This window comes from Saccopteryx leptura, chromosome 3 (genome assembly GCF_036850995.1).
Source record: "Saccopteryx leptura isolate mSacLep1 chromosome 3, mSacLep1_pri_phased_curated, whole genome shotgun sequence".
NCBI classification, from domain to species: domain Eukaryota; kingdom Metazoa; phylum Chordata; class Mammalia; order Chiroptera; family Emballonuridae; genus Saccopteryx; species Saccopteryx leptura.
In genome coordinates, this window is record NC_089505.1 from 123,026,297 (window position 1) to 123,050,973 (window position 24,677).

At 48.8% G+C, this 24,677-nt stretch overlaps 1 protein-coding gene and 1 long non-coding RNA gene across 2 annotated transcripts in view; one reads left to right on the plus strand and one right to left on the minus strand.

The window, feature by feature from the left end:
- The window catches only part of AGBL4 (AGBL carboxypeptidase 4), a 1,215,313-nt gene that overhangs the window by 85,130 nt on the left and 1,105,506 nt on the right, over positions 1–24,677 (minus strand). The window contains exon 9 of the mRNA XM_066376234.1: positions 10,860–10,971. Within this exon, the coding sequence (XP_066232331.1) occupies positions 10,860–10,971 (112 nt within the window). The remainder of the gene's footprint in view (positions 1–10,859; positions 10,972–24,677) is intronic.
- Positions 852–8,293, plus strand: LOC136397665 (uncharacterized). Its single transcript, XR_010749892.1, has 3 exons — positions 852–891; positions 7,556–7,652; positions 7,781–8,293. It is a non-coding gene; the product is annotated as an uncharacterized lncRNA (long non-coding RNA).

Sequence of the window (24,677 nt, forward strand, 5' to 3'; positions counted from 1 at the left end):
CTGGTTAAAATGGAGAGCAGCCCCCTGGGAGGGGGTCCTCGGACCTCTTGCAATGTTTTTTCTGAACACAGTCTGAAAACCACTGCCCTGTGCTGGATTATCAGCTGCTTGAGGGGAGGGGCTGTTCCTGACTTGCCCTTGTTCCCATTGGACAGTGGGCTCAGAAAATGTGTATTGATGGATAAATGAATGATTTTTTTTTTCTCTGAAGAGGGAAGTTCCTGTTTCATCTACATACTTTACTGGCTTTGCAGTGAAAGCAGACATAGGAGCCTGAAATGACGTGCTGAGTGGGAGATCATCAAGGCTCGTTGGCCAGAAGGTCAGGCTGGGTCTCGGCTCTAAGATGTCTCACAGCCAGACACCAGGCACCAGTATGGGGTTTGGGAGGTGGGCCTTGGTACTTTGAGAGGATGGGGCAGTTTCTTGATGAAAGGTTAAACAGTGCAGTTCTTGCTGGAAGCAGTGATTAGTCTGGCCCCTTTCATCAGAATTCAGCTCTGTGCACCACGGTAAATAATGGACTAATTAGGCATCTGGCTTACTTGATTTCCCATCGCTAAGGCCAATTTCTGAAATGCAGTATGCTATTTGATGTACCAGCATGAACTCATCCTGGGCTCGAGAGCCTCCCAACAGTAACACCGAAAATAACTCTCGGAAGAGTTCCACGCGTGTCGAACACAAAACACCCAGAAATGTAAACTGTGCTCTGTTGTAGGCCGGCTTGGCTGAGTGCCAAAGCGGGTAGCAGGCTGTATGCAGATCCCAGCCTGCTCAATCCAGGGGCTGGAAGGGGTGGAGTCTCCTGGAGGAGTGAGAAACGGACGGGCTGGGTTAATTGGAAAAGGACCTGGAAGAGATGACCTGGAGGTGAACTGAAGTAGGTGGGTAAGTAAAAGGAAGTTATGCCAGGGGTGTTGGGCTGCCTGTTGAGACCTCCTTTTAGGTCATTGTGGCCTGGATAACTGGGTGCCTATAGGATGGGGGAAATGGGGAAGCCAGTTTGGTCTAACCTAGAAACCAGGGCAAATGGGACAGACACTGGTAGCAGAAAGGGAGTGAAGAGAAGAACATTAACGTGTGTGGATCTCTGATAGAGAACCTACATGGCCGAGTTCTGGCATCCTAGACTTCTCTGAATTTGTGAGCTAGAGAAAAGATTCCACACGTGGGAGCTCTCTGTGACGAGGAATCAGCAGGGGCACAACACAGAGGCAAGAAGATGAGTCAGTGCAGACGGAGCACCGTCAGAGAACTGTAGAGGTTGGGAAGTCGAGAGTGCCGTGAGTTTCTTTGGGATGAGTCAGGGCTGTCTTGCTGGGAGAAAAATGGGTTAGGAGAGGTAAGTACCAAGCTTTCCCCAACTACCCATCAGCGGCCTCCCAAGCGCGGGACTCTGCCGGGCAGTGAAGGCGCATGCTGAGAGAGACAGAGCTTCTGTCCTTGAGCAGCTCAGACTAAATGAAGCAGGAAATCTGTCACTGAAACACAGCACGATGTGCTCATGAACAGAGAGATACATCCAGCTCTGTGGGGGTGCCCATAGAAATCCAAACAATTGCCCTGGCCAGGTAGCTCAGTCGGTTAGAATGTCATCCTTATATGCCAAGGTTGTGGGTTCCATCCCTGGTCAGAGCACATACAAGAATCAACCAATGAATGCATAACAACAAATCAATGTTTCTCTCTGTGTGTCTCTTTCTCGAACCTTCTCCTCTCTCTAAAATCAATCATAATAATAAAAAATTCAAACAACTGCCCTTTTGGAGAGATAGCATTGCCATCACTGGTTGAGAGGTTCTCATGGAGCTACTAGTCAGGTACCCACCCTGCTCAGGGCGGCAGGGAGGTGAGGGGCAGATCCTCTGCACTAGGCGTGGGGTGGGGGTTGGTGGAGGAGGGTTGCAATGTGGCTGAGACAATAGAACCAACAGTCAGAGGAGATGCTACTGTGGCACTTAGCCCATAGAATACACTCTATACCTGCTTACGGAATAAACCACCAGATGAGAGGAGCGAAGATTATTAATAGCTATGGAAGGTCAGAGAAACCAGAGTTCACTGTGGGCCAAAGGGTTCTGGGGAATCTCAGAGAAGGAGGGCTGGAGGTGTGTTCTGAAGAACAAGTAGAATTTTGAGAGTGACTTAGAGAGTCTCAACTTGGAATATTTTTCTGCTTCTTTACTCAGCTAATTTCTATCTTTCCTCAGAACTCTGTTAGGATGCTAATCCCAGGTCTTAAGAAGTGGGTTTCTTCTCTCCTGCCTGTCTTTCCTCTGTCTCTCCCAACACCCACTCATGGGGGGGGGGGGGCGTGAGGCTGATATGCTGGGCGTCAGGGATACAGAAATGACGAAGATGAAGGGCAGGCCCTCAATGGGGTCACAGTCTGTGGTGGGTGTGGGAACTGGACGGGTGAGCTGGGGACAGCCAGGTGAGCTCTATAATGGCCAAATGCATAAAATACTATAGCTTCATTTTTCATATACCTACTATTGAAGGTTATTGATATATACATTATTTTATCCTGAGAGAAATCCCATGAGATGGGAATTGTTAATCCCAGATGGGAATTGTTGCCCTACAGATAGTGCAAATAAGACACAGAGAGCTTAACTGAACTGACTCACAGGGAAACTTCGAGAAGCTTTGCTAATCCCCATGCAGCCAAAACAATACGCATCTTCGCTGGTTGGTGAGAGGTATTCAGGACCTTTCAGGGTGAAAAGATGGTAGCAAAAGTGAAGCAAACAGCCAACTTGACAGAAATATTACTCTTAAGCGAGAGCTCCATCTCCACACCCTGCTCACAGCCACAGAGTCAAAGTTATAATCGAGAGAGCCAGAAAATCCATGTCTTTTATCACAGGTGGGAGAAGTTGCCCTTTCGAAAAATAATGATTTCTCTTAAAATTCCTTCAAGTTTCATAAACCATCTCAAACCACTGTGGGAGAAACTGTAAAAACTTCATGAACCCAGAGCACCCTCTCTGCTCTCAGAGCTCCCGTACAATTACATCCGCCCCTCCTCTTCATTCCCACAGTGACCCTTCACCTGGTGGCTATTCACGGGTTTCCGGGGCCAGGTCGGCAGGAGCAGCCCGAGCGGGAGGTGTGGGCACCTCTGATCCTCCCCACAGGAGAGCTCTGGCAGCAGCTGCTGTCTGGACTCTTCAGCAGCGTCTTCCCCTCTACCCAGCCCCAGGGCAATGCTCCTCCTCACGCCTGTAAAATGCTTCACTTTCACCTCTGTCGGACCTCTCCCTCCCACTTGTGAGGTAGGCAGGTCAGGGGTTGCGCTTCCTTCCAGCAGACGGGCCCACCAAGGCTGAGGAAACCAACATTTCTGGGCCCTCTGCGTGTCTGAGCACCTTCCCAGGCATTCACTCCAGGCTGTCCTTCCCGGGCAGCGGCCCGGGCTTTGGTGCCTTATCACGGAAATTGGATCCTTCGTGGTTCATGCACTCTATCATCAACAGAGAACTACAGGACGACATAGATTCTTGGAACCAGAAAGGGCTGTAGGGATCATCCTTCAAATCGACAAAGGGGGAACAAAGACCCAGACAGGGGAAGGGACTAGCCGAAGAGACCAAGCAAATCGGTGTCAGCCTCTTGGTGGTGGGGGTGGGGCGGGGGCGTTGGTGTTATCAGCTCCGCAAGCCACAAGGATGAGCCCACACAGTTTTAGCCGCTCCCTGCAGGGCAGCAAGTCAAAGACAAGGGTACGGAACAAGGGATTGGGAACCTAGTCCTGGTTCCAGAGTTCCTGAGGCCTCAGTGAGACAGTCTGCATATCCCCGAGGGGTACAGTTTTCACCAGGGTGGTACTGCGCCCTCTAGGGGCCATTAACTCCCGGCCATGCTGGGCAAAGAATTTCCCACCCAAATGCGGTGGCTGAGGCCTCCTGCTCTCCTCATTAAGCTCTATGTGTTTATATGGGGTGAGGATGAGGGTGAGGATGGGGGTGCCCCTAAACTTTACCCTTTGTCTGCATCCTTCCCGTGGTGAGTTTACCTTTCCACCAGCAGTGCTGTCCCCGCAGGAACATGCAGGTACTCCTTGGTTTCTAGTGAGGATCTGCCACATCAGGGCCTTCCAGTCTGGTGACCCAGTGCCTCTGCTCACGTTAACAACAGACCTCATGGGCTGCTTCCTTCCATTTTAACTAAATGGTGGAATTGCGCCTGCCTGTGTGTTTGTGTGTATACCCTTTGTGTGACTGTATCTAACTATATGCTGGTCTGTGTATCTATCTCCCATTTACCATGCTTGTGTTTTATGTAGATGCATTTTCTGTTTTACATATGCAAATGTATACATCCTGCAAAGTTCTGTGTTGCGTGTGTGTGTTTTGTGTGCAGTGGGAATGAGTGCTGGTTCTGTGTGTGTTATTTGACCAGGTCGCCGTCTGCTCTGTCGTGTCGGTGTGTTGTAATTTATTTATTTATGTGACAGAAAGAGAGCAGCTTATCTGAAGGACCATAGGAGGCAAGCAAGGGGCAGAAAGCCTAGCCTTGTGTTGCTCTATTTTAAAAACTACTCCGTGTTGTTATGGCAGCTAATTTTCCTTAAATGATTCAAGAAAACGGATCTGTCTAAAAGGACTGCAGCCAAGTTGTTATAGCAACACAGGCCTTTCTTCTCTAGAAGAAGGGGGGACATCACCCCAGAGCACAGACACCTCTCAAAAAAGCAACTCTGGAGCTCCAAGGGACTCAGGAAGAACAGGAAGGCCAGGAGGGGACCCACAGTCGGTCTGTGGGGTCCTGGCCACTCTCCAGTTCTGATTTCATTGTCCTTCACCTGGACTATTGAAATAAGCACCTAAGGGTGTCTCTTCTCCTAATTCGTCTCAGTTCCTCTGACCCACTGTCTCCACTGCAGCCGCAGTGATTTTCTGAAGCATATATTATTCACCTGTTCATTCACCATTCAACATAAAATTCTCTATGGTGCCATGTTCTGTAATATGTCCTGGACCTAAACAGGGCATGTCCTTGAATGGGATGTCAGGAACACTGGCCTTTGTTTCACGAGTAATGGGGGGACATTGAAAGATTTTAAGTATGGGAGAGAGACTCAGTTGGATTTAAATTTTCGAATGACTCTAGAATGTCTAGCTTGGGGGAGTGAACGGATGGAAATACTGTTCATTGATCTCTCCCTTGCTCGAACGTTTCTGATAGCTCTCCACTGACTATACTGATTCCAAGATTGACAGGGGATGGTGTGCTGGAATATTCCTGACAAGCGGCATTTTGTTCCATTGCCTTGATTATTTTTTTTACAGTCATGATATTTAATTCAATTAAAACTCAATTTAAAAAAGGGCCCACGACTTTGATTTTAATGTGAAAGGCGCATTGGGCCATAGAAGAAGCCAAATTCTTTGGCTCAGTGTTCAGAATCATCCATGGGTTCCTCCCATGTGCTCCTCATCCTGTGCTCTTGAGGCTCCTGTCACACACTTGCACCCCCACCTCAGCGGCCGAGGTCTCCAGCTTCCATTCACTGCTCAGTTTCCCTGGAATGCCCTCCCCTTTGTCCTGTAACCTCCCTCACTCTACACCGTAATCATCTGATGGGGTGTTAGTCATTTGTAAAGGCCCAGTTCAACTTCCTTAAAATTCCTTGAAAAACCTTCCTTCAATGCCTCCAGACACACACACACACACACACACACACACACACACACACACACACACACTGGATTAATCTCCCCAGCCCTATGTTTCCGAAGCACGGAGTTTTCTCAGTTATAGCACATCTTTCTGACTCTTGAATTAAAATTGTTTGTAAGTGTCTGGTCTTCCCATCAGATTGTGAGCTCTTCCTGGCCCGAGACTCTGCCCCGTTAATCTCTAACCCCAGAGGTGACCCAAGAGTCTTGTACATGGTAACAATGAGAAATGTGTGTTTAATGCAGTTAACTTAAGCATTTTAAAGCAATGTCTGCTTTTTTATTTGGCCCTACCAAGTGCCCTTCTGTGAATGTGCCTCACAGGTACATAGTTAGAAGCTAGTAGACTGGCAGATGAATATGGTCCTAGGAAGCCCGGCCACAAATGGGCTTAGTCTTTTATGATTGTAACTGGACATAGGTGTATAAAGAGGGCCCTGTGTGTACCCTCCTGTGAGTGACTCTGGTTGTCTGGCCAACAGTGTGATGTGAAATCAGTGTCATACTCTGGTGTGTGGCGATAATAAAGCCAGACTCCTGTGGTAGGGAGCTCTCACCTGAAAGGTCATGCATGCCATTTTGGGTGCTATCATATGGGGAAGAGGTAGAGCTCAGACCTAACATCAGGATGGGAGGGAGACACCTGGATGTCAAACAGAGTGGTCACTGGCTCCCTGGTCTTCTTCACTGCTGAAGGTACTGAGATGTCCAAGAACAGATCCTGCTCAAGAAATGGTTGCATAATGGAAATATAGGGACCTGGGGAACCCTTGGTAGCCAGAGAAGTGATGTCTATGGTGGTAGACAGGGGAGGGCACTGAGGCCAGGGACAGAGCACCTTAGTGACGGCGATCAGACACCTGTGTCGTGGGAATGAGAGTGGGTGACGCCATCTCAGGTTCTGTCCCTGAGAATTTAGGACAATCTCAGCAGGTTGCAGGGGAACCCAGGAGAGAGTGTGTGTACACAGACCAGAGCCTCATGTGAGAAAGGGCACAGTGACAGAGGCAGCAGAATCCAGGATGCTGTGGGGGAGGGGATGTTGGAATCATAAAAACCAAGTCACAGAAGCTCTGGGTTTGCTTCACCGTGTGCTCAGTTGAGTACCCGCTCAGAACCAGGTCCCTGCTGGGCACTGGGACTCTTGAGATGAATCAGCCAGACCCTGCCCCAGGCGCCCCACTGATCACAGCTGGGTCATGCTATCCACAGGGAACTGTCCTGAGAGTGGGGCATAAAACACCTTCTATCTGAGATCCAGTGTAGGCTCTGGGTTAAATACTCCTTTATCAGGGTCATTTAATATCCAAGTCCCTGAGAGGGGTGATGGTGCAGTGAGCCCAGAGCTGGGTGAGCAGCCTCTGAAGTGAAAGCCATCGTTAACACAGGACAGTGGGTCTCCTGCTGCCAGGACACAGGAGGCTCATTTCAGGAGACTCGGAGTGCGGGTCAGACATAAGCCTGCCCAGCGTCAGAGTCCACGTGTCTAAAGTGTGTCCCCACATTTACTCTTCCTCCCCGGCTCCCATCTCAGGAGGGGCACCACGTCCATTCCACTGTCCAAGCCAAACCATGGACAGCATGCAAGACTCTTTCCTCTCCCATCAGGCACCAGTAAGTTACTCATTCCTCCCTCTGTAATAGCTCCAGACTCCCCCCTACAGTAGCAGGCTCTAATGGTCCCACCTCTAGCTCGGCTCCCTCCAAATCCATCTCCGTACAGGCGCCAGAGGGAGCTTTCTGAAATGCAAACCTGATCCTCTCACTTCTGTGCTTAACAGCTATCAGTAGCTCCTCATTCCCACGAGAATAAAGTCCAGATTGCTTACTGTGTCATAACCCCCCTCTGCCTCTCTGTCTGCCCCCAGGACCAGCCACACAGAATGATTTGCAGTCTACTGATGGTGGTTCCCTCCCACGGCAGATGCACAGATATCTCCGCCTGGAAAGCCCTTCCTGCCCTGGGTATGCTTCACGCATCCGTTCAGGTGTGGCCTCCAGGGTTGGGCTCCTTCTATGGGTTCCCATAACCCCTGTTTCTCTCTCTACAAATGAATCCAGAATAAGTGTCCATAAATTCCTGTCTCCACCAGGCTGGTTCTCTTCGGAATGGACGCCAGCTCTGACTAGCACAGGGTCTGGAGGAGGTCAGTGAAGAAGACAACAGTCACGACGTCCCAGCCCGTCAGTGAGGGTCTTGCTGATTCTCTATGTATTGAGTCTGTGAGCAGAAGGTCCCGGGATGGAAAGAGTGAGGCTGTGAGCATTTAGAAACAAGTCAAGAAGCTGTCCTGGCAGTTCAAGCTCTGGGTACAGCAATTATGATGACTATGTGACAGTCAAGGTCAGGAGGAGAGATGCATTTAAAGCTATTAGGGCAGACACTTCGGGGCACTGAAGCATTTACAACTGGACACAATGACTCTTAGGTCAAATGTGAATTTGAATCAGATCCAAATACTGTTTGCTGAGGTTCTGCTACACATCGAGTACTGTATGTACTAGGTGCTTTCACATGGCTTCTAGAGTAGAGAGACCATAATTTATCACCCAAACCAAGATACTTTTAAGAGGAAAGGGGACAGTATTAACAAGTACTCTAGGACAACAGAACTGCCCCAGGAAAGCTGAAATTCATAACCATCTTACTTATAGGTCTTTCTTCTTGTAAATTTATAGTTATCAATATTTACTAGTTTAATATCTATTTCCCTACCAGCTTGCAAAGATTAGGGTTTTGTTCACTATTAACACTATTAAACCACAATGACGGATATAGAGAAACTACTTGATAAATATTTGTAGAAAGAAGGAGGGAAAGAATGGGGTGAGAGACTGGACAAGGGCAGGGTGGGGGAAGACAGGGAGAGCCGAGGGAGCTGGCGTCCTGTCTCAGGTCAGCTTGACTCCCACATTAGTGCCTCACGTCCTTGCCTGGGCGTGAAGGAGTGGACTCCCAGGCAGAGTAAAGCTTACACAACCAGCCAGCATCCGAGCGTATTTGTTAAGACTAACCAGCTGACAATCAAACTGTTTATGGCACCAAGAGTGTCCTAGCATCCCTGTAACTCAGTCTCGTCTCATCGCCCTTCTGTAACAGGGACGCGTGCCTGGTTGTGGGGGATCCGCGGATTCTGACTCATGGCGGAGCAGCGGCAGGTTGAGACCTCTTCTCTTTATGAACTCAGTCTCCTGGCTTTGGGTCTTCCCCCGTGCCCTCGCTCCCCAGTTCTCGCCTCGGGGATTCTCCTAAAACACCATTTTGTTCAGAGGCCCCCACTCTGTCACTTCTGCCCATGTCTTTCCTTTTACCATGCCCCCCACCCTCCCTGTAAAGAACTGTTTTGTAGCTATAAACCAGTGCATTCGGCATAACAGCATCTGCCATGTTAAATACAATTTAATTCAACAAGTAGTTATTGAACACCTATTATCAACCAGGTCAGAAAAAAAAATGCATGAGCTATTCTCCTTAAGAAAAGGTGTCAGAAGAAGAAAGCACTGATTCTATCAGGGACACTGAAGTGAACAGCGAGGTCGTGGGGGGCCAGTGCAGAACCCAGCCGACAATAGAGCCTTCCTGAGACATGCAGAAGCACCTTCTCTCCACCAAGAAAGCTGGTCGGGATGGCATCGAGGGTCCAGGGTAATAGAAGCACTTGTTGAGCACAGTTAATGCCTTCTTTTGTGGACAAGGAGGGATGAGCTGGCGAAGGAGGCGGGTACCCTAAAGATACGGCTTCACCAGCACTGACATAGCGGGCGGGCTGAGGAAGACTTAGGAAAGCCAAGGTCATGGGAGGATCAAGATAACAGTTGAGCTGATTACATGGCACCTAAGGATTTACTTTTTCACGAACCCGTGCTCTGGTATATGCATTTGTTCCTAAGTCTACCTCTTTCTCCCTCATCCCGTGAGACCCCCACAGCTGTGCCCAGTGTTTGTGAGGGCCTCTTAATATAATGTTATGCTTTCATTTAGGATAATTTTATTGCCATCCTCAAAGAGTTACATTGATATGTCTCGGCAATACCCCAACTCTGGGGCCTTTGCTGTCTTAGCGATCACTATCTGTCACCTGGTGGCAGTCAGGAGGTCATCAGCCATCAAAGATGGAAGAGACTCGGCTGTCATCTCACTACAATGTCTTCTAAACAATTGAGTCCCCTCTGACAGTGTCGCTTAGCTTCAAGCTGAACACTTTCAGTACGGCCAAACTCACCACTCACACACCCATTTTATCCTCAGCAGCTCTAATGATTCAAAAGCTCTATTTTTCTAGAGGCCTCTCTTCTGTGTTTGGCCTCCACTTGAAAGTGAAAGATGTCTGTCCTGTGCTCTCTAATAGCCCTTCAGAGATAGAGTGATCGTGGTCTGTATCCTTTCTCTTAGTCATGAAATCCCAATGTCTTCTATTTTTTTTTTTTTTTTTGCAAAATCTTGCCCCTATGAGCACACTCAGTGTGGACACCCATCACCCCCCCCCCCACACACACACACCCCCCTGGGATCGCAGGCCCTCTGCTCTGGGAGCAGGGTCAGCACTGCCACCACACCTCCCAGTCCAGCCACGCGCTTCCATGCGCTTGTTCTGTTCTTGCACATCCTTGCCTCTGGGGCCAGGTGTGATCTTCCCAGAGGTGGACATGTCCTCCAAACTAGGCTAATCGTAGTCTTTCTGAACCTAGAACTAGCACACGAGAGCGAGTCCCTCTCTAGTGCTAGGAGCCACCGGATGTGACATTCGGCACATGTTTCCTACAGGGGGAGGAGGCCAGTCAACCAATCTTCAGTTATAAGAGATATTCTGGCACTCTCCTAATAAATTATCAACTTTGCTTAAACTATCTAGTTCAAGCTCTACCCCCTTTGCTTGTAACCAGAGCCCTGACAAATGCAGATCCACTCCAGTGCCCGTCCTTCATCCCTTGGGACCGCCCGCCACAGCCGAGCCCAGTGTTTATGAGCCGGGGGGGGGGGGGGGGGGGGGGGAGGGGGGGCGCTTGGGTCTGTCCAATGCACGGAAGAGATGAGCTGACCTGGTCCCTCCCTGGTTTTGACCCTGTATTCCTAATTCGCAGGTCCTAGTGAATTTCCTCGGTATAATGTAATGCTGCTCTTTCCCGGATCAAGCCATACGAGCAGCAGCTGCTGAGGGTTCAGCTACTCACGGGGTCGTTGTACATCTGGACGATGAGCTGTTTCACCCCATGCAGGGTAGGATGGGCCCATGGAGAGGGATCCAGCCAGTGACGGTTCAGGTCAAACCCCATCAGAGAGCACCTGGGCAGAACCCAAAGTCAGAGTCAGTATAAACAGAGCAAGCCAAGCTCCTTACTTACCAATGTACAGTTAGATGTAGGAACAGTCATTATGTCACTCACTTGGCATTTATTATTATTATTATTAATTTATTTATTTTTGCCAGAGACATTTTTAAGCATTTCACATGTATTAATTCATTCGGTGCTTTCAACGACCCTATGGAGCCACTACAATTATAATGTCCACTTTACATAAGAAGAAACTGAGTCACAGAGAAGTTCAGAACTATTTCTGTGGCGGGCTTACTTCAGTGTCCATGCCCTGAGGCCACAGGCACATGCACATGCCCTAGACAGGGCAGCAGGAAAGGATGCTCAGCTGAGGTCAGCAGGGTCCAAAATACATTCAGAACCCAACACTTTTTTTTATCACCCCCACTGACATCACCAGGAGCCTGGCCCAAGGTCCAGAGTATTATAATATAATCTCTGTTCTTGTCTTCTTGTTTCCACACTTGCATCCTCCCACTTTACCTTTAACCCTATCACCCCCGCCCCCATTCTCCACACAACAGCCAGCGTGATCCTCTAAACACATAAGTCAGATTGTGTCACTTCTCTTCTCAAATGGTTCCCTGTCAGATGCAGAGCAAAAGCCAAAGTCCTTATGACCAGCTACAGGCCCCCAGTGGTCCCTCCCTGCTGGCCTCTCCGGCCCCAGCTCCTCCCACAGCCCCTCTTGTGGCCTCTATGCCAGATTCTGCCTCCTCCCTGGCCCTCCAACACCCCCGGGTCCTCCTGCCTTCGGGCTTTCGTACCAACTCCTTCTGCCTGGAACTCCCTTCCTCCAGATAACTGAGTGACTCATCTTCACTCAGTTCACATCTTTGATGGTGTGTCATCTGCTCAGTGAAGGTCACCCTGCCCACCTCTATACTCTCTTTTGGGCGCATTCCAGATGCAAGGGCAAATGTGATCGTGACTTCTGGTTCTCCTTCTCTCCCTCGTCCTCCTTGTCTTACTCCAGATATGCTCAGAGCCCTGCTCTTACTTGGGGGAGGTGCCTCTGCCGGGTCTCTGTCCCCATGCCTCCATCTGCTGGGCCTGCGCAAACCGTCAGCACTCCCCTGGCCAGCATGGGCGGAGACACAACCTCCAGACACCCTGTGCTTGCTCCCAGTTCAAACTACCTCTCTCCTTCTCTCCCCAACCCGTCCTCCTCCTAACCCAGAATGCCTCCCATCCTGAGCCGTCTTGCCTTCCTGATCAAGATTCATCTCTGGGCCCTGGCCAGTTAGCTCAGTCAGTTAAGAGCATCATCTTAAAACAACAAGGTTGCGGGTTCAATCCCTGACCAGGGCACACACAGGAAGCAGCCAATGAATGCATGTCTGAGTGGACCAACATATGAGTACTTCCCTTCTTCTTCCCCCCATCCCTCTCTAAAATTTAAAAAAATAAAATTAAATTAATCCCTGGCCTGATAACTCGGTTGGAGTATCATCTGGAGCACAGAGGTTGCCAGTTTGGTTCCCTGGTCAAGGCACATACAGGAGCAACTCAATGTTCCTGTCTCTCTCTCCCTGCCTCCCTCAAAAACACACACACACACACCCACACACACACAAACAAACAACAACAACAAGAAACTATGGCTCTCTATCACCTATGGCAGGGGTCTCCAAACTTTTTACACAGGGGGCCAGTTCACGGTCCCTCAGACCATTGGAGGGCCGGACTATAAAAAAAAACTATGAACAAATCCTTATGCACACTGCACATATCTTATTTTAAAGTAAAAAAACAAAATGGGAACAAATACAATATTTAAAATAAAGAATAAGTAAATTTAAATCAACAAACTGACCAGTATTTCAATGGAAACTATGCTCCTCTCACTGACCACCAATGAAAGAAGTGCCCCTTCTGGAAGTGCAGTGGGGGCCGGATAAATGGCCTCAGGGGGCCGCATGCGGCCCGCGGGCCGTAGTTTGGGGACCCCTGACCTATGGGATAAATTTCTGCTCATTGTAGATTTTTAACCATATTTGAAACAGATAATGGCCATTATCTTTTTCTCTGCCCAAATTGTCCTCTTTTTCTTCTCTATCCCTTGCTTCCACTATTTTAAACCCCCCTCCATATCTTACCTTCCAAGCTCCTCTATCTCCCTAAGCAATACACTTTATCTCCTCTCAGCTTATTCAACTTGCATCCTAACCTACCACCCCATTCAGAAAAATAAAGGACTCCTCTGGGAACCCACCTCTCCTTCAAGATAATTGGAGTAGGGATGGCGGGTAAGTAATAATGAGTTCCTCCCATTACTTGAACTAAGCATGGTGAAACCTTGTGGGAGAATAGTTGACATTTCGTGGGGACACACGCAAAAAGGATTCGTTGAGGAGAAGCCATTTGAGTTGGGACTTGCCGAATGCATAGAATTTTTTCAGGTGTTGGGGGCTGACAGAAAAGCGTAAGTAAAGAAAGACACTGCGAACCCCCTCGGAGGCTGGGTGAATGGTGGACAGTGTGGTTGGCTGGATCACAGAGTAGGTGGTGAGCGGGTGCTGACGGTGAAGCTGTGGGCGGAGAGGGAGGTGAAGGGCCTTGAATGCCTGGCAAGGCGTTGTGTTAGTTTGTCATTGCTTCGCTGTATTTGATGTTGGCTTCTCATCGATTGCAGTGAGAACAGCGACAGCCCTCCATACAACATCGCCATCACCATCAAGGGAACACAATCAAGCACTTATTGACGTTACTTTGCTCGAAGAATGAAGTACTTCACTAAGTACTAAGTACTTCACGAAGTTGACTTGATTAGGCAGGCTCGGTTATTGTTTCCATGTTGCCAACGTGGAAAGTGAAGCACAGAAAGGTTCTAAACAACTTGCTTGAGAAAAGATGTGATACCAGGATTGGTGCACAAGCAGTCTGACATCCCTGCCCTCGATATCCAGAGTCTAACAGGAGAAAGAGGGCGTGCTCACAGGCTTATAATTCAGGACAATGTTGTGAGGATTAAATGACAGAACACATGTGACCAACTTAATTTAGCACAGGTTCGGTACATAAACAGCAGCCCAGAAATGTCATATTGTTGTTTTATTGTGCCTTATTATTGTTTTATGCTACATCTTATCTGAGTAACATGGACTAATAAGTTTGCAGCCCATCTGGGGCTGGAGTGAACAGCACACAGCGATAGTCAGGGCTGACATCCTATCCTTTCCTCCGGTCTGGGAGCTGAGTTCATATCCACGCTCCATTCTCTGCTAATGTATGATAGCAGGCATTTGTCCATTTCCTTTGGGGAATGCTCAGCAGCTAACCCTGTAATCAGATGGAGAGAGGTTGTTGAGGGAGTTTGTTCCCTCACTGTCACAAGACGATGAGTCTTCTCCTACCAGAGAGGACATATGGGCCAGACATTCCCTCTCTGTGACCTGGCAGCCAGGGCAGCAGCAGGGAACCCAGACCCAGGCAACAGCTACTCCTGCCCAGGACTTACACTTGGACTAGGGATGGAAGGCTGGGAGTTGGGTCATGTGGCAGTGCTACGGAGGAACAGAGGAAGATTCTTCCTGCCAACAACCACTCTCCCGTCCTCCAGTGCTACTCTGTTAACTGTTTGTTTTCCAAGCCTGGCTCTCCAGTTCCGGTTTTCTTCCGTAAGCCCCTTCCTAGAAATTCCCTTTCGGCTTCAGTGGCTGAAGTCAGTGCCTGCTTTTTTTTTTAACTGAAAACATCCCCAACTGTATGGCTCTGTGCACCAAATTCTCAACAGCTCAATCAGGCCCCTCCATTGTCCTCTTCCCAATGGCTCGTCACCAAGCAGACGGGACCTTTGGTCTGGGTCTGTGCCCACAAAGCTTTTCCAGCCCCTGCAGAGCATCTAGACATTTGAGAGGGAACATTGGCATTGGTAACAGGACTTAATCCTTCACAACTGTGTCCTCAGCTACAATCAGCTGACCTACCTCTCCTCTGCCTTCATGTAGGATGTCCACGGCAATATCTCTGCTAAGTCACCAGCTTGTTCCATACACTCCTGTGACCGAGTACTGACTACCTCCCCACAGTCGGCTTATCTCATTCTTGGGCAGCTTTGTTAGGAAAACCTCCCTTCCTTTTAGCTGAAATTTGCCTTCCAGTGACTTCCTCCATCAGCCTCAGCCTTGAACAAGTGGAGCCACGCAGAACAATGAGGCTCCGATGTGAAGACCAAGGGCTCTGGGAGTCACAGTTAAGTTTGAACTTTGGATGTACTCTTTACCAGCTATGTGACCTTTTTAAACTCTCTTAAAAACAACAACAACAAAAAATACTTCTATGGGCTTCTGTTTTATCATATCTATAATGAGGATGACAACCTTGACTTTGGTTGCAAACATGAACTAATGTCAGTAGATGGTTCAGGAGACTCCTCAGAAGAGTGAATATGGAAGAAATGGTAGCCAGCGATGGTGGCAATTGTAGGATTGTTTAAATTGTCTCAGCCTAACTACCATCTCCTCCAGGAAGGCCTGCTGACTTACTGTCTGTAAATGTGGGATAGGTGTACTTCCTCTGCTCTATAGTATCTATTGCATGCCCCTCAGAGCAAAGGATGTTACAATTGTTGAGACTATCTTCCCCACTGGACCATCAACTCCTCAAGCGCAAGGATAATGTCACACTGGTGTTTGTATCCTGTGCCTGACAAAGAACCTGAACTACAGTAGACATTGAAGAAACGGTTGTTGGGTGAGCATTTTATTCTTTCCCAAGCATTTTTCCTGTATCCTGTGATATTGTTCTCACACTCATCCAGCCACACAGGTGGCCTCCATTAACAAGGGGGAGTGTTAATGGAGAGCCAGAGACGGCAGCCATTCTTTCAAGGTGGCCTAACCACTACTCCACAGAGCCCAGACGGGAATCCAGGGGTCCCATCCCTGGGCCCGGTGGTCTTTCCACATGGTCATGTTGCTTCTAGGAAGCCTCTTTAATTAAAAGAAAGTGAGATTCAAAACTGAAGGAGGAGTTTTACAGGCGAGAGATACTGAAAGGCCAACTCCTTGATCCAGCCATCTGATAAAAATAGAGTGAGGCTGGTGCTTCAAAGGTTTGAACTTGAACCCTCTTGAATCCTAGAGCTTTTTAAAAACTTGAGTATTTATGACATTCTTCAGTGAGTAGTATTGGTGCTGAGTACTTTATGAAGTGATTTTTTTTTAAAAGAATGCTCTAATGGCAACCAGTCTATCAGTAGGTGGGTACTGACTGAAGAAAACATCTTAGTAAAGACGTAGGCGCCCTGGCTTCAGGGCCTGGGGACAGGCCCCAGTTCTAAAGTCTATATCATCGTGGGAGAGTCACCTCCCTTCCCTGGGCACCATGCTCTGATGTGTAAAACAAGGGAGCCATGCTTCACTCACAGGTCTCTCTTCCAGCTCTCTCGTGCGAGTCTAACATGTCAACGACTGGCTTTACCCCCAGAGTTAGAAACAGAGGGGAAGCACACCTTCCCAATAAAGTTAAAATACAAAGAAAACAAAATATTCTAGAAAAATGGTTGATATAGTTTTTTAAAAGAAACATCAAGAAGTAAAGGGTTACCGGTATCTTAACATTAATTGCACTCATTTTTCAACATTTGAGATTTGCACGGGACCTAATTCTTGCCACTGGGAGTTCTCAAGTCACTCTGTGCTTTGAAGAGGGATCAGAGGGTGCTAAAAGTCAAGGCATGAAGGAGTGTTCCAGGCAGAGGCGGGGCATGTGCAGTCAGGGAAGTGAGAATGGGTGGGAATTATGCCTGTTTCAAACAGGCTACTTGTGTTATGCTTGTGCCCTAACTAGGTTGTAAGCACCAGTGGAGAAGCCTGTTGTAAGTTCTTTCTCTCCAGTCGTTTCAGGACCCAAATCAGCTTCCTACAGACAGGGGAATTGACAAGATGACCTCAGATGCCAGTCTCTCACTCCTAGGAATGCCAGTTTAGTTTCCGAGTGTGAAATCTTGGGCTTCTGTCTCCTTACTGCCCTTCTCTTCTGTTGTTGATTTTTAAAGATGAAATATGTGCATGAGCTCAAAATCAGGACCCATGCTCTGCCATGAGTGGGACTATGGATGGCACCGAGACAGAATATTTGACAATAGGACCATTTTAGAAAATCCAAATTTATGGAAGTCAAATTAATTATGACTGCATAATAGATGATTTCTTTCTCTTGAGTCAGAGATATGCTTGGGTTTCTCTCCTTCTCCTTCTAAATTGTGAGCCCAATGAGGATCTGAGTCATCTTGCCCACCTCCACTCCAAGTTATCCACCCACATGCAGAGAAGTTTCAACCTACCAATTGAATGCATGAGTGAATGGATAGACGTACAAATGCATAAACAGATGTCCTGAAGGTCTGCAAACAAACTTTAGATGGTTCCTTGGAGACATATTTTGAAAAAAATATTTAAGTACCTGTGACATGCTAGACACTTTTGCAATAACCAAGTGAAGTAGGTGTTATCTCATTTTATGAAAGAGCAAATACAGTGCAAGAAAGATTTGACCTTAAGAAGGTCATTTGGTAACTGCTAGGATATGGAGCTGGGATTTGAATCCGGGCCTTCGTTATGCCAGGATGGTCTGCAGTGACCCTTTGAGGTCTCCCCAGCTATCAGAGAGGTGGCGTGACCTATGAAAGAGATTCTAAGCTTCTCCTTTGCTCTTCCTGGGCTGGACTGGTTTCTTCTCTGCCCAATGACAGGGATACAATGGTTCCAGAGAACATTATTCAAATGGCAAATAAATAGCTCCATCTCGTGAAGGGCACCGTGCCTCACTCCTATTGCAATAATGGCAGCTAGAACGAGAGCAATGATTTTAATTCCCCTCTTTATAATTTTCTTTTCATCTCCTGTAAAGGATGGAGAAAAAGGCAGCTTGGTGGCTGCAGATCAATCTTGTTCTGAGCACTGTGGGGCTGCCTGCTCCTGGAGAGTGGCACTGACACGCAGAGATGTATGGGGCTCGTGTGCGACTGTCCCTCAGACGCAAGAGTTCTTCAGCATTACCAATGAGCTGGATTGGATTAAGTATATTTGCACCAAAAGTAAAATAAATATTGCTTTATTTGATACCACTAAAAGGTTGGGATTCAATTGTCCTTGGCCCGAGGCACCTTCCAGCTCTATTGATTGGCCAGTGTCAGAATGCCAGACAATCTGTCATCAACAGCTCCTGCACGATGCTCAGCAGGTGGGGTGGGCTCTGCTGTGGTGGAGATGGAGGACAGCAGACAGTGTCCTTTGTCCCAAACACAAGGGATAATTATAACACATCCACTCCTCTTCACCACCACCAGGATATTTAAAGCATTTCCCTCATGTCTCTTTTTAGATGATCATAACAAGGACATACCTATGGCTGGGATTTGGAGTCAGGGAGGAGGAATGAGGACACAGGGTTCAAGTCAGAAGGACATGGGTTTGCACCCCGGACCTACCACTGAGTCGCTTTGTGACCTTGGACAAATTCAGCTGTTTTGCTCAGAGGCCTGAGCACCCTGGGAGGGCAGACGGAAGCTGTCTCGTCTGCCACAGAATCTGCGGTGCCCGGAGTTGTCGCGGCCACAGCCAGCTCTCAGTGAAACTGAGGAAAGAAAGGCTCAGAAAGGGGAAGCAGTTTGTCCGTAGCCAGCAAGGACAGGTGTCAGAGGCAGGACTTGAACTCGGTCTGCCTGGCTTTAAAGCCTCTGTTCTTAGCAATCATTCTCTCTCTCTCTGAGCAGTCCTGGGAGTCAGGTCAGCGCCTGACAGGGGGGTTCATGTGAGGCGAGGGGTGATGCAACACCCTTTTATTAAAATGGGCAAACTATGTCCCAGATGGGGAGCTAGCATGAAGGGAACCTGTATGTGAATTGACCAAAGGGACCCCCTCCAGGCTGACAACTTTTAAACAGGTGCCCCTTCTGGGTAATGAAGTACAAAATGTTGCCCCTTGCTCTGGCCATATTTGGGGGTGGGGCAGAGCTGCAGCCCGCTTCGCCCCCCTGGACCAGGCACCTCTGTGCAGTGCGCAGACTACCGCCATGTGAGGTGACCTTGACGTGCCCAAGGGTCATAGCACAGCCACGCTCAGTGCTCGGGTTTCCTACCCCCGATGGTCAGCCAGCTCTTTACCCTGGAATGATGGCCTTTCTAGAGGTGGCAGGACTGGAGGAAAGGGGTGCTCAGACCACACCTCGGAAAGGGATCCTCTCCACCCTGAGACTGCCGGGGGCCCTTTCTCCCTGCGCTTATTTCCGGTGGGCAAGGGGCAGCTCTGCCAGGATGCCTACCCGCTTCCGCTGGAAAGCCTGGGCTCCGGGGAGTCAGCCACCCACCCTCCTGTCGCCTGCTTGACCGGCAACAAACACCAGGCTCGGGGGATTTCCACGTTAGTTATTACAGCTGTGAGAGCCAACTGGAAGGCACCCAAGTTTTCATAAAACCCAATTTCTACATTTCAAAGATGGGAAACTGAGGCCAAGGACACACTGCTATGTAAGGGTAGGGTTGGGAGTCCATCTCAGAACCAATGCATTATTATTCTCTATATAAGAACAAGGAGAAAAAAAAAACATTTTGACAGGCCTGAGGGACATATTTTCTAAAGGAGTGCATAGGCCCTTGGACCTAAAAATTGGCCATTTTTATTTCTTAAGGGCAGAGGAAACATAAAACGGGAGAGAGGTCCTTTAGGTCTTCACAAGATCTGGGAGCTGGCAAGAGCCCTGCCCACCTGGCCAGGGACTGAGACATGGCTTCGATGGCGAGTGTGACCTCAGAAGCCACTCTGCCTAAATACCATCCTGGCCCAGCCACATGTTGTCTGTGTGGCTTAACTTCTCTGCCCCTCAACACTGATATGCAAAATGCAGATTGTGTCTACCGCAGGGGGTTGTTTCAAGGATTGAATGAGATCAGCCATGTAAAATGCTGGGAACACTGCCGACTTTGAGACAAATACTACATGCATGTTAGCTGGTCTCATGGTTTGATCTCAGTATGACCCTTGGGGTCCTCCACAGTCTGGTCCCCACTTATGCCTCCAGCTTCTTGCACAACGTTTCCAGTCTGCATCTCATGCAAGTCTCAGGTTAAGTCCTATGAGCTAATTGAAAAGAGGCTCCCCCCTTCTGTGGGCTGATACAGTCCCTCCAAGTCTCAAGGCTGGTCAGGCCTGGACTGAAAGGCAGCTTCCACCTGTCCTGTTTGCTGGTGCCAATGTGCCATCCATGAACCTACGCTGTGGGCTGCAGCCCTGACCACGTGGGCCAGCCACGCCAGACCACCGAACATTCCCTGAGGCTCCCTGCTCACTCAGGGTGCAGGCAGCAAGGCTCAGAGGCTGAGCACTTGGGCTTGGAGTGAGATTTCCGGTTTGGATGCCTGGATCTCCTGTGATCATGGGACCTTAGGCAAATAATTTAACTTCTCTTTGTGCTTCAACTTTCTTGACTGTAATGTGAGGACAACATAAGAACCTACCTCGTAGGTTTATGAGGTTGTTGGAAGCAAACCCGGCTGTGCTTCCAATCCCAGTAGGGACTCTCAGTCCCCAGGAGTAGAGAGAATAGCTCTTCGACTCCATCTGCTTGCTTACTCTTCCCAAGGGAGTGGATGGAACTCATCCGCTAGTCCGTGTGAAACACGGAGCAGAGCCCATTGGGCCTGGGCCCTCAGGCGGGAACGTCTTGTTTAGATGTGCAGGAAGGGTGCATTCTGGCCTTCTTTCGGCCACCTGGTGTGCCTCTAGAAGGCAGCTGACTTCCTGCTCAGCCTGTGGCTGGTGGGGTTGTAGAATTTTGGGATAAATTAAAAGGAGGCCAATTTTAACCACAGATAAGCTATGCCTTCCAAATCCGCTTTTAATCAGTAATAAAGCTAATCCTTTGACCTCTGTCTCTCTGATTGCTGTATCTCCTTAGAAATTGGCAGAAGTGGGGTGGGAGTGGGAGCATGCTGAGTGTGACCCCAGCATTTCCCGTGGAAACAACACAGATAAAACCCTGAAAACAGGATCTGGGAGCTGGGACAAATTCACCTTGTGTCTGGGTGGTTGGCATCACTGTTGTTAGTGAACACTGTGATTCCTTTGGTTTGGACCGTGCCACCATTCTGTCTGCCCGGCTGACTCATCCCCCCAGACTCATATCACACAGCACCTCCTCTAGGAGGGCAAAGCCCAGCCGGGTCCCCAGGGCACGACACAAAGTATGTTCTGGGCAAACGTTTGAGGAAGGAAAGAAGGGAAGGATGGGGGAGGGAGAGAAAAAAACAAGGAAGGGAAGACACAGTTTGGTTAAAAGTCTTCTTAAGCAGAGGCAGAACGCCGGCAGAGGCCCAGATGTGAGCGGAGTAGGCCCAGAAGGCAAGGGGACTGACGGGGGTGTGGTTCAGGGGAGGGGTACGGGGACAGTGGGAGATGAAGCCGAGAAGGAACTTCCAGGGCCCTGTGCATGCCTCGAATACCAAGCTAAAGAGTTTAGGATCCTTCTGATGGTCAACAGGGAGCCGCAGAAGGACTTTACATAGAGAACTGATCATATGCAAGCAGTGGTTTAGGAACTCAGACCGGAAATGATGACCTTCTTGGTTCTATCACTGTGTTTTGCTCCTCTGGACTCCCCAGACACTAATTCTGGGTTCCTGTCTCCTCAGAGGCCTCTCTTCACCATAGAGTCAATTATTAAAATCAACTTACTATCAACTTTAACTTTCGAATGCGGTTCAGCTGCTTGCAGGGATGGAGATGGGGAGCTGCCTCCACAGACATTTAGCCATCTGGCCTTTTCTGCGGAACCTGGCTGGGAAGCTCATTTGAATAATTGGTTTTGGCAGTGTGCACTCGTGGGTTAGACACCTGATTACTCTGCCAGTCCCAGTGTCCTTTCAGCCTCCACAGCAACATCGCTCAGGTTACATAAAGCCGGAGAGAGTCCCTGGGAGGTAAGGTCTGTCTGGCCCCTGCTGTCACTCACGCTACATCTGGACTACGGGGCTCACTTGCTGTGTGACCTTGAGCAAGTTACTTAGCCTCTCTGTCGCTTGGTTTCTTCTTTGCTCAAGGAGGGAGAGTGATTCCTGCCCTGCTATGCCATAGGCTTCTTGTAAGGCTCTCAGAGAAGATGCAGGAGTTGTGATGAGCCAAAATGCGAGTGGAAAGGGTTAGGTTAGGGGTCCCCAAACTACGGCCCGCGGGCCACATGCGGCCCCCTAAGGCCATTTATCCGGCCCCCGCCGCACTTCCAGAAGGAGCACCTCTTTCATTGGTGGTCAGTGAGAGGAGCATAGTTCCCATTGAATTACTGGTCAGTTTGTTGATTTAAATTTACTTGTTCTTTATTTTAAATATTGTATTTGTTCCTGTTTTGTTTTTTTTTTACTTTAAAATAAGATATGTGCAGTGTGCATAGGGATTTGTTCATAGTTTTTTTTTTTTATAGTCCAGCCCTCTAATGGTCTGAGGGACAGTGAACTGGCCCCCTGTGTAAAAAGTTTGGGGACCCCTGGGTTAGGTGGAAAGGAGCTCAGCGTCAGACAGCAACGCGCACGTGGGCTGTCTCAGCAACACGGTCCTCAGAGTTAGGCTTGTGATGGTCTACTAGTCAGTTCTATAACTTGAAGGTGTTGCCTCACCTGCCTATGCCTCAGTTTCCTCATCTGTAAAATATGAGTAATAATGGAATTGTTCTAAGAATTAAGTGAAATGATACATGCAGGATGCCTGGAATAGTGCCAGGCCCAGGAGGCTCACTAGATTTTAGCTGTTCATCACCACCATCACCACTGCCATCATCATCATCATCATCACCATCATCATCATCATCATCACCATCATCACTGTCAGCATCATAACTGTTCAGTCCTGGACACTGCGCCTCAAAGACAGACCATGACCAACATCAGGAGTACGTGCTCAGAGGACAGCAAGAATGACAGGGAAGAGAATGGATGTCAGATTTCATATGGGAAGTGGGAAGGCTTTGGGGATCATCAGCCTGGAAAGTGCAGGAGTGGGTTGGAGTGAATGGGGTCTGGGGGTACACAGGCTTCAAACAGCTGAGGAGCTACCATGTAAACGATGGACTGAACCTGGGCGGTTCAGGGGAAGAAGCAGAAGTGACGGGCCGGCGGGGTGAGCCTGAATCTAGACACTCTCGAGTGGTCAGAGCTAGCACCAGTGCAACACGATGCTCTGGGAGGGAGAGGACACCCAGCCCTGGGGGGAGGGCAAGCAGAGGGGCATGGCTGTCACTTGGGGATACTTCTGAGGGGACCCCTGTCCTGGGCAGGGCACTGAACTAGATGTGCCCAAACCCCCTTCCCACTCCAAGTCTGATGATCCTGTGAGAGAGTCACCAAGCGGGGGCATCGTGGCCGGCCTGGGGAGGGAGGCCCAGTGAGAGGGGCTGGCAGGTCCTTCTGTGAGTAGTACTTGCAGTGGACCTTTTCCATTTCCAGCTTGATGAAAAAGAAAATGCACAGCTTTTATGCTATCAGAACAAATAGGATACATAGATACTGACACCTATTTCACATAGCTAATTGTGTGTTCTAGTCTATTTTGGACAACTCCAAATGTTTTCCCCTCTGGATGTTGGTGTGGGCAATGTTGGCCAGCTGTAATGTCTGTGTGTGTATGTGTGCACATATGTGTGCACGTGTGTGCATGTGTGTGCTGGTAACACCTGCCCTGGTGTTTCACCCTCTGCCATCCTTCATGCTGTTTTACTGTGCCAGTCTCTTTTTCCCTCCCTTCTATGTCTGGTGAACTCCTATATATCCTCCATCTTTCTAACACCCTTCCTCGTCACATGGTCAGAGGGAGGCACTCATTATCTCCATGAGCTGCGTGACCGGGGGTTAAATCCCTAGGAGACTATGATTGGCCTGCCTGGGTTCATCAACCTGCCTTGACTCTTCCTGCTGAGGGACCTGGGGCAAGCTCCTGGGTGCCTCTGTGCCTCCATTTCCTTCTCTACTTAAAATGGGACTAGAGCCCTGGCCAGATAGCTTAGTTGGCTAGAGCATCATCCCAAAGCACAGAGGTGGCTGGTTTGATCCTCAACCAGGGCACATACAGGAACAGATTGATGTTCCTGTCTCTTTCTCTCTCTCTAAGTCAATAAAATAAACATTAAATAAATAAACAGATAAAATGGGCCATAATACTACCTCTGTCATAGGGCTGCCGTGAGGGTTACATGTAATGATACATATAATGTACAGTTTATAAACACTTATACAATCTAGGCCTTTATAGCATTACACACACACACACACCCTAATACAAACACAGGGCTTCTTACGGAGAAGGGCTGCCTCTGATTTCCATCTGCTTCCCTAAGTCCCGACACAGGGCCAGACACTCAGCAGGCCCTCAATAAACCTTAGTTAAATTGGATTTACTGCACTCGAGCATTCTTTGCAACGTGAGGAGTGCCAGGGCCAAGAAACATAATGAGGTGTGGGTCCGCAGACGGGAGCAGCTTCCGTCTTCACCGCAGAGCCGTGCTATAAAACTGAATCATTTCTGCACCGCCCATGGAGCTCTGTTCCTCTCCCCCACCTCCACACTCCCAAGAAGCATGGAGGGTTTCTGAAGATGAGAAATTTCACAGCATCTCGCTATCTTTTGGGTAACTACGTATTTTATGATGACTAATAGGCAATTACTATGGTAATATTGCAATCCAGC